General features: G+C 41.2%; 1 protein-coding gene across 2 annotated transcripts in view; it reads left to right on the forward strand.

The window, feature by feature from the left end:
• The window catches only part of hspa12a (heat shock protein family A (Hsp70) member 12A), a 56,820-nt gene that overhangs the window by 27,917 nt on the left and 18,455 nt on the right, over nucleotides 1-10,448 (forward strand). Inside the window, exons 3-8 of one of the 2 annotated variants that reach the window (XM_015391055.1) lie at nucleotides 503-630; nucleotides 3,790-3,976; nucleotides 4,955-5,059; nucleotides 5,248-5,364; nucleotides 7,557-7,728; nucleotides 8,134-8,142. In XM_015391055.1, the coding sequence (XP_015246541.1) occupies nucleotides 503-630; nucleotides 3,790-3,976; nucleotides 4,955-5,059; nucleotides 5,248-5,364; nucleotides 7,557-7,728; nucleotides 8,134-8,142 (718 nt within the window). The remainder of the gene's footprint in view (nucleotides 1-502; nucleotides 631-3,789; nucleotides 3,977-4,954; nucleotides 5,060-5,247; nucleotides 5,365-7,556; nucleotides 7,729-8,133; nucleotides 8,143-10,448) is intronic. The other variant, XM_015391056.1, reaches the window with a different exon arrangement.

A 10,448-nucleotide genomic window follows, 5' to 3' on the forward strand; every position in this document is an offset into this window, starting at 1 on the left:
AAAATACTGAATCACAAAAAACATCTAAAAAACAAACATGTTGCATTGATTTATATACAAAAATGAATATAAGGAAATATTTTTATCAAACATTATACTGGGCAAGTAAAAATAGTTTCTGGGCAAATGAAATGTGAAAGTCACTTGCCCTTTTGGCAAGTGGTAAAAATCCTTAACGTCAACCCCTGTCTTACCTTAAGGCTGGGCATCCACTGTACGATACTTTAAATCGTTGTACTCAGCTAAAACTCAAACTTTACGATTATTCTGTTTAAAAGTTCACAGCTCACAATGTTTGTTCTTCGACTCCACGGCCAGACACTCTGATGCGATCCACCTGCTCACACTGTATGTACATAAACCACATGTCAGACTCAAAGAAGACGAACTCCCTTGTTTGCAGATGTGCAAAGAAAATGATAATGAGTTTTTTTGTATTCCCAGTTGTAATTCTTAGCTATGGGTCATTGTTCTAACTGTGTGTGATTTCTTTTGTGTGCAGCAAAGTGACACGGACCAGGTGCAATCCGGACCGTCCTTTGTGGTGGTGGTGGCCATTGATTTTGGTACAACATCAAGCGGTTATGCTTACGCCTTCACTAAGGAGCCGGAGTGCATTCACACCATGAGGTGGGCCAACACTGCAATGCAGATAATCCAGTGGGGTAAAAGTGGAGGTGTGAGGAATCAGCTATAATGTTATTCTGCACACAGTGTTTTCTAAAAAAAAAAAGTTTACTGACTAACAGAGAACTCTGAAGGTTATATATAAAAATGCCAAATTAAGTTTACACAAAGGATTGTTTGCAACTGCGAATAAATCTGCATGCAATACTTTGGGCTATTAGTGTGTTAACATTGAACATTAACAATGGAGAGCAAAGCAAAAAAACAACAGATTCAGCTAAATGTTTCTGTCGGCATACTGGGAGGTTTTACTAGTCAGTGGATCACAAACATCCTGACTCAAAGGATTCAGAAGGTCAGGCTGGGGTTGACACCTCAAAGGGGTGCGTTCTCCCCATACTGCCCTTCTTTCTCTATAGCAATGCCTCAGGAGACCCATCAGCCAAACTCCTGATGTTCACTGATGTCACGACGGTCATCAGGTTAATCATACCTACAGATGTGAGATTGATCAGCTGGTGCTGTGGTAGTAGCCTTACTGTAATAATAATAATAATAATACATTTTATTTCAAAGGCTCCTTTCTGGACACTCAAAGTCACCGTACAAAAGATAAAAACACAATGGGAGAAACCAAGTCAAAACAGAATAAAACCATTTAAAAATACAAAGGCTGGGACAGCGAGATTAATATTAAAGAGGATAGGCGATTTTAAACACATGAGTTTTGATTTGAAATGGAGAAGGGAGTCTGTGTTTCTAAGTAGGAGTTCCAGAGGCGGGGGGCACAGCGGCTGAATGCTGCCCATGGGGGTGAGACGGCAGAAGGGACAGACAGGTATAAAGCCGATGAGGATCTGAGAGCATTGGGAGGGAATGGGAACTTCCTGGAGGCCTGACAGATATGGGGGACAAGGTGGTGAAGGGCCTTAGAAGTCACCATAAGAATTTTAGATTGAATCCGTAACTGCACAGTGAGCCAGTGGAGCTGTCAGAGAACCAGGATGATTTGGTGGATAGAGGGAGTTCTTGTTCTAATGTCGGCAGCTGAGTTCTGGACCAGTTCTAGTTTATGGAGGGATTTCTGAGGATAAAGAGGAGAGAGTTACAATAGTCCTGTCAGGACGTGACGAGGCTGTGGACCAGGATGGCAGCAGTGTGAGAAGTAAGGGAGGGACGGAGGCGGTAGATGCTTCTTAAGTGGAAGTAGGCAGACCGGGTAATGTTATTTATATGGGATGAAAAGGATAGGGTGCTATCGAGGATGACACCAAGACTCTTAACCTGCGGGGACAGTGAAATGGAGGAGCTTTCAATAATAAGTGGGAAGCTGTCGGTTTTGCAAAGAGTTGATTTAGTTCCAATAAGGAGAACTTCTGTTTTACTACTATTTAATTGAAAGAAGTTGTCGCTGAACCAGGCTTTTATTTCAGAGATGTGAGGGAGGGAGGCGGAAGAGAAGACAATGGTTTTGTGATGAGGTAGAGCTGGGTCTCATCGGCATTGAAGTTGAAGTGGATGTTATTGTTATAAATTTGTGGAAGATATTGCCAAGGGGACGGAGGTAGATGATGAAGAGTAGGGGCCCCACTACAGAGCCCTGGAGCACACCTGAGGTGACGGAGGAGGGGGTGGATTTAACGGTCTTGAGTTGAATGAACTGAGCGCAGCCAGAGAAGTAAGAAGTAAACCAGTCCAACAGAGTGTTAGTGATGCCAGTCAAAGAAAGCCTTCTGAAGAGAGTGGTGTGACAGATGGTACCAAAAGCTGCACTCAGGGTCGAGGAGGATGAGGATGGTGAGTTATCCAGACTCAGATGCCATGAAGAGGTCATTGGTGATTTTGATGAGTGCTGTTTCAGTGCTATGGAGTGGCCAGAAACCAGACTGGAACTCCTCATACTGGTTGCTGGCGGATAGGTGGGAATGTAGCTGGGAGGCAACTGTTTTTTTTAAGAATCTTGAAGATGAAGGGTAAACTGGAGATAGGATGGAGGTTGTTGAAGTTAATGGGGTCCAGTGGTGAGGGAGGTGCGGATGATAGCTGAAATGAGGGGAACCAGAGAGGGGAGACAGGTTTTGACAAGTAGTGTTGGGAGGGGGTCCATTTGACAGGGGGATGGTTTGGATTTCCGGATGAGTTCTGTGATTTCCGAGAGAGTTGGAAGGTGGGAGGAGGAGAATGAGTTTGTAGGTGGAAGGAGATTGGCGGTGATGAGATGAGGCTGATCCAAGGTTCTGGTGAATGCTCTGGATTTTTCCTGTGAAATATGACATGATGTCATTGCAGAAGGAGGTTGTATAAAGGTCCGTTAGAGATAAGATATAGGGTAAGGAGGTTGGTCATCTGGTAGAGACATCTTTTTCAGATGCTCGCTGGAGGCCTCCCTGGGGAGGTGTTCCAGGCACGTCTCAGCAGGAGGAGGCCCAGGCGACGACCCAGGACAGTGCTATGCTTTCGGCTTGCTGGGAGAACCTCGCCGAGCTGTAGGAGGAGTCTGGGAGAGGGAAGTCTGGGAGTCTCTGCTGAGACTGCTTCCCCCACAACCCGGTCAACGAGTATTACTACAAGTGCAATAAATCAATGCTTCTTTATGCTCATGAAAATTCTATTCAGTTTACTTATATAGCACCAATTAATAGCACCATTCATCTCAAGACACCCCTAGACACCGGTCCAAAAGGAAAGCAGCACCCTTCTGAGTCCCTTTGACTCCTTAAAAAAATGCTGAAAAGTTAATCAATGGTTTTATTTCCTTTGTGAGGTATTTTTTGGCTTGAATCTGAGACGTGTAACGACAAGAAGAAGCCTTTTTTTTGGCTCACTAATGGAGCTACTAGAATCTGGAAATGCCGGAGCTCCATTTCACATGATAAACTACTCCTATTGGTGTAGAATCCTTTGGTGTCGATCTTTGCATCGTAACCAGACCTGTTAAAGTTTATACTCATATGTAATGATTTTAATCTATGGAGCTCTAGGCGTCCTGCGGATCTATTATCTTTGAAGAAATGATTGTTTTGATGAAAAAGTCTCTGAACTCTGACCTTTAAGATATCATTTGTTTTGAGATCATTTCATGAAGCTCTTTGGACCAAATAATGAATTCATTATTGACAAATAAACTGCATTTTTTCTTGTTTCTGAATTGTCTCCTCCCAGACGTTGGGAGGGTGGAGACCCTGGAGTGTCCAATCAGAAGACCCCAACCACCATCCTCCTGACTCCAGACAGAAAGTTCCACAGCTTCGGCTATGCAGCCCGGGACTTCTACCACGACCTGGACCCCAGCGAGTCCAAACACTGGCTCTACCTAGAGAAATTCAAAATGAAGCTTCACACCACTGCAGTAAGACTGAGATGATCAATAAATGCAGGTCAGCTCTGTGTGCGAGCCGGAGCAGTCAGCGTATTCTGGCTTCGTCTAGGATCTGGTGTTTTTACAGAATCAGGATGAGCAGATGCCTTCTCAGGTTTTCTCTTTTTTCATTAGATATATGTGACAAACGCATTGTTGGTTTAATGCTTGGTTTGAAATAATAAATCCATCCTCTCATTAGCGAGTTTAGACTAGTGGTTTGTTGTCTGACTTTTTTTTAATTCTTAAATAGATTTCATGACAGGATTGGCTTGTTTTCTCGATTGGCTACAGCCCAAATGCTAGCCCAGCCTTGAGTTAATGAGGTCCAATCTTGTGCTGCAGATTTGAAAAGACTTGGAGCTTTGTACTCCTTTTATCTGTCCTGTTTCGTCTGCAAAATGGAATAGAATAGAATAAAAAAATCCTTTATTGTCCCAGAATGGGGAAATTCTGGTGTTTACAGCAGCAGAAAGATTATTGAAAATTGTCACACAAATGTGGACCTTAGAAAAATGTAGAATAACATAATAGTGAAGAGTTTTAAGATAAATGATAAAATACTGTACTGTAACAGTAATGAAAATTTGAAACTAGCAGCAACATCAGAGATGTGCAAAACTAGGGTTGAAGCGGCAAAATCAGCAACTTATTGAGGTTGTTGGGAACAGTGGTGGGTATAAAGTCTTCCAGCTGCTGGGAGGAAGGATCTGTGATAACGCTCCCAGGTGCATTTAGGGTGCAGCTGTCTGTCACTGAAGGAGCTGTCCAGTTCAGCACCAGCTTCATGCGTGGGGTGGGAGACGTTATCCAACAGAGATGTTTATTTAGTTAGGATCCTTTTGTTTCCCTCCTCCTGCACTGAGTCCAGAGGGCATCCAATCACAGAGCTGGCCTTCCTGATCAGCTGATCCAGCTGCTCCACCCGGGGAGTAATCTTAGGAAAACCTGTCTTTCTGCTGTGTCCAGAACCTTTCCATCGATACCGAGATCCATGCAGCTAACGGGAAGCGAGTGAAAGCCCTCGACATCTTTGCTTACGCACTGGCTTTCTTTAAGGAGCAAGCATTAAAGGTAACACGCACCTGTTGATGCAGGGCTTTATTTTTGCCCGTATTGATAACTTGCAGATTCACATTATTAAGGAATAATTTTACTGATCTTGGCTTTAATCTGTTAACCATTACAGTTAAGCTGATGCTGCAGCTGTTAGCCCAGGACAGGCACAAACCTTCTGTTTTGAAATGTGTTTTTTTTTGCAGGAGCTCAGTGATCAAACCGGCAGTGAATTTGACAACAGCAATGTGAGATGGGTGATCACAGTTCCAGCAATCTGGAAAATGCCTGCAAAGCAGTTCATGAGGGAGGCGGCCTATAAGGTGAGCTGAAAACTGTTTTCGTTTCCATGCTCCTTATACATGACACAACATTTGAACTTGAGGTAAAAAATCCGGAATAGATGAGTTAACCTTCTATCTGAACAATGTTAAGGTAGGTTCAGGCAGTCACTTTAAAACCAAACTTGAGAAAAATAAATAAAAACACATCCATATTTTTGTTGTTTTTTTAACCAAAATTAGAAAACTTTAAAAAAGAAAAGCAGAAAGAATTCGCTTTTAAAGGGCTAAGTCTGGTCTAGCGCCCCATTGGTCAAAAGTTCTAGTGTTACTTTAGGACAGGGGTTGGCAACCCAAACTGCTCTAAGAGCCATAATGAACCAGAAAAACAAAAACCAAAACTGTCTGGAGCTGCAAAAATGTTAAAGTCTTCTATAAATCTCATATGGCTTGTATTAGCCTACTATAAAAAAAGAGGTTAATGTGGGGTTGTGGGATTAATATATAATAAGCCTCCATGATTAAATGTTTATCCTGGAGCAAATGTCACATGGTAGCACAAGGTGAGGGAGGAGCAGTGGGTGCTGCTTCACCACACGTTTAGGTTTTGTTTTATTAATGAAATTATAAAAACATGATAAGGAATCTTTCTATACGTGTTTCTGTTTGGAGGAGTTGATTGAGACACAAGAAACCAAGCAGGAACCTGCATCCATGAGAGCAGTGTTGTCTGAAGGGCTGTGTATCGCACAGCAGTGTGTCACAGTTAGCCTCTCGCATGTATGAAGCAGATATTTTCGATTTATGCCCAATATTGAAGCATGGTCTGCGCTATGTTATTCGACGCCACAACACAAGAGGGACAATAAGGAACTAGCTAGGATTGTGGATGTCCATGTGTTGGTTTGACGAGCTTGTTCGCCATATACAACCTGTCGTCCAACGCCGGACAACACACAGTTCACCCGTGACTGTTCCCCAAAGACTGGCCGTGGCACTGCGTGTTTTGGTTTTGGTTGCAAACCAACAGACAGAGCTACAAACTATCTTCCTGCACAGTGTCTGGGATAGTGTCCGAGGTCTGGCAGGCGTTGTAGAGTTTTTTCCACTAGGTACCAAACAGGTAATACGCATAGTGTAGAGCAGATGTAGAATTGACCAATCAGGGCGAGCAGGCTGCTGTTAGCGCACACGATTTCAACGTACGAATCCGACCTGTGGTCCTTCCTGCATGTCTCTTCCCCTCTCTAATATCCCATTTCCTGTCAGCCTATTTTTTTTTTTTAAAAAGGAGTCACTAGTGCTGTAAAAGCCAATACGAGGCCTCCGTTTTCTCCACCATGCGGTGCATCAGAGTGTCTGCAGAAAGAAGGGGGGCATATCTGCATTAACTGCAACGCAGACAACCTGGTTTTTGAGCATAAACCAGGCTTCACCCTGAAATCCCACATCCTCTGTCACCAGCATCACAGTGAAGTTATTCGTATTTTGAGGTTTTGGGGAAAAAATTTAAGAAAGAAAGAAAGAAAAATTGAAGAAAGTTCCCATCCCTGCATCAGAGCGCTACCTGTTCCATCTGTGAACGGTTTTCCATGTCTGCAACCAAACTAGCAGCAGTAGTGGCGTTTGGAGATTTGGCAAATTTAGCATTTGGAAATGCCTTTCCAAATGACTCTCATTCCAAAGCAAACATGCAGGAAATCCTTCCACATTGGTAATGAAAGCAAATGATTTGCTCCATTCTTCTTTGAGTCCTCTGTTCCCATCAGCTATCTTCCTTTTTTTCCCTTTGGGATCCATGGCCAGAAACACACCCAGCACTTTGTTTACAATAACCACCTGCCTGGCGCCGCGCCGCGCTGAAACATGTGCTTCAGGCTGTGACCACTGATCTCTATGGATATGAAGCACCTGTTTTTGAAAGAAATGTTTATATTTATTGTTTAAATGTATTTATTATTCACATTTTTACAGCATTAGAAAAAATCATGAATGTTTGTTTGACAAAAAATGAATACATTTTCATAAATTTTTTAGACAGCTTCAGCTTTATGATTTAGGAAAGCAGGACAAACTGTGTGAACAGTGCAAATCCATGAATTCAGAACGACTCAGGAAAGGAAAGAGAGTTATTAATTCAAGCAGCGCTTTTTTAATAGTGTTATTTATGCTCTGTGCGGAATATTAGAATAAGTGTAATTTTTTTAAAATGATATCTTTCTTCCTGTCCACAGTCGGCTCTGGTGTCACGTGAAAACCCAGAGCAGTTGATCATTGCTTTAGAGCCTGAAGCAGCGTCCATATATTGCCGTAAGCTCCGCCTCCATCAGATGGTGGACCTGGGTACACAGACCACCCAGAACGGTTTCAGCCCCAATGAGAACGTGGGCAGCGGAATGACCCAAGGTACGATAAATCCAGAATCGCAAAACATACTTTTAAATCTAAGACAAAGAAAAGGCATTTTTTACACTGTTTACACATCATGCCTATAACCAAGCTGCACACAGAGATGAGCGTAATGTTGGCGTCCCCTCAAATTTATGCAGAAAGGAAAGCAGCTCTCACAGAAATCTATCACAGTTATATAAGTTTATAAGTTTGATAAAAAGTCTGCATTGAACTATTCAATATTTAAGGAAATAAAAAAATATGTTGAACTGCAAAAATTGTCCTAGAGAACCCCTGGAAAATGTTTGCCATTGCTTTATTTCATACTCAGTTTTAAATTGCATCACAGTCGGGTCTGACTTTAGTAACTCAAGTCTTAATGTGTTGTTTTCTTTCTGCTTCATCCATCTCTTCCCATAGTTTCTCCAGGTAAACAACACAAACTGCATGAACACTAAAAACTCCAGTAGTTTGAATTCATCACATTTTATGTTAATGTTACAGGACTATGGAGCTAGATCGGTCTCAATGTTCACAACTACACATATGTGATTCCTACATGCACAGGACCAGATCCACACATGCACAGAACAATTCAAAAAAGCACAAAAATNAAAGGAAAGAGAGTTATTAATTCAAGCAGCGCTTTTTTAATAGTGTTATTTATGCTCTGTGCGGAATATTAGAATAAGTGTAATTTTTTTAAAATGATATCTTTCTTCCTGTCCACAGTCGGCTCTGGTGTCACGTGAAAACCCAGAGCAGTTGATCATTGCTTTAGAGCCTGAAGCAGCGTCCATATATTGCCGTAAGCTCCGCCTCCATCAGATGGTGGACCTGGGTACACAGACCACCCAGAACGGTTTCAGCCCCAATGAGAACGTGGGCAGCGGAATGACCCAAGGTACGATAAATCCAGAATCGCAAAACATACTTTTAAATCTAAGACAAAGAAAAGGCATTTTTTACATTGTTTACACATCATGCCTATAACCAAGCTGCACACAGAGATGAGCGTAATGTTGGCGTCCCCTCAAATTTATGCAGAAAGGAAAGCAGCTCTCACAGAAATCTATCACAGTTATATAAGTTTATAAGTTTGATAAAAAGTCTGCATTGAACTATTCAATATTTAAGGAAATAAAAAAATATGTTGAACTGCAAAAATTGTCCTAGAGAACCCCTGGAAAATGTTTGCCATTGCTTTATTTCATACTCAGTTTTAAATTGCATCACAGTCGGGTCTGACTTTAGTAACTCAAGTCTTAATGTGTTGTTTTCTTTCTGCTTCATCCATCTCTTCCCATAGTTTCTCCAGGTAAACAACACAAACTGCATGAACACTAAAAACTCCAGTAGTTTGAATTCATCACATTTTATTTTAATGTTACAGGACTATGGAGCTAGATCGGTCTCAATGTTCACAACTACACATATGTGATTCCTACATGCACAGGACCAGATCCACACATGCACAGAACAATTCAAAAAAGCACAAAAATTTACTTTGTAATTTAATTTATAATTGTTTATGGTCAGGAAATACTTTGGTGAATCTTGTACTGTGTGTGTGGATGTTTTTGTGCATCCATGGATCTTGTCCTGTGCAAAGTATTCAACTATTTAATCCAGTTAAATAAACAGAAATAGATGGATTTCACTCAGTCAGTACTTTATATTTATCTTTGCAAAGAGAGAACAGTTCATCATTCAGCCCTTATTGCACGGTAATCAGCCCTGTTCTGATCTGGACAGCGTTCGTTCCCCCTTACTTACAATAATGGAAAGTAGTCGGAGTCAAAACAAATTACTGAAACTTTTGTTAAACAGTAACATGTTATGAATAAACCTTGAGAAAGAATCTGGCTTGTTTTGAGATTAAGGTAGATCTTGTCTACGAACACTCCTCACTCAGGGGACTTGTGTGGCCTTCTAGGTGAAACAGACTGAGTGAAAAAAAACATTTATAATGAGAAAATAGCATAAATTAATATATGAAATAAGAGAAATTTTAATTTTCTGACCACATTTCCACCCTTTCGATTATAAAAGGATATTATCCTCGTGAAATCAATAATAAATAAAGGAAAATTAGTGAATATATGTAAAGAAAACTAAAATATATTCATAAACAATAAATGTGTATTTGTAAAATTTGAGACGGATCTACCTCCATAGAATGCTTTTTTCATGATGCTTTTCCCTACAAATATAAACTGAAATTATTATAATAAAATATTCAATATTTCATCATCATATATATTCACTATGTCTATCCAGGATTGTAATACAGCCCCCCCACCCCCATAAATACACCCCTTTCCTTTAGGCCAGATTAATTCTGATATAATTTTTTTCCCTTGGTAAAACTGAAAGCCTCTGTAAAGAAATCAAGGAACCAATATATAGAGGCAGCGTTGGTTGTTGTCAAAGAACTTTTCCTCTCTTTCTGGCTGTTTCCTGTCTGATTATTAACAATAATAAACCCCTACACCACAAAATACATAGAAAATGCAATCTTTACCAGTCTCAACACTTTTCAGAGGTTGTAAATATGCCTTAGACGTCCCCCTGTGTAGGTGGCTATATGAAGGAGGGAGGATATTCTGAGACACTTCAATACGCTGTGGATGGTAGCTCTGCAGCGGGGGATTTACCATTAGGCAATACTAGGCAGTTGCCTAGGGCTCAGAGTTCCTGGGGGCCCCATAAAACTCCGTTTACATGTATGGTTA

The sequence above is a fragment of the Cyprinodon variegatus genome, unplaced genomic scaffold (assembly GCF_000732505.1).
Source record: "Cyprinodon variegatus isolate N-32 unplaced genomic scaffold, C_variegatus-1.0 Scaffold523, whole genome shotgun sequence".
NCBI lineage: Eukaryota > Metazoa > Chordata > Actinopteri > Cyprinodontiformes > Cyprinodontidae > Cyprinodon > Cyprinodon variegatus.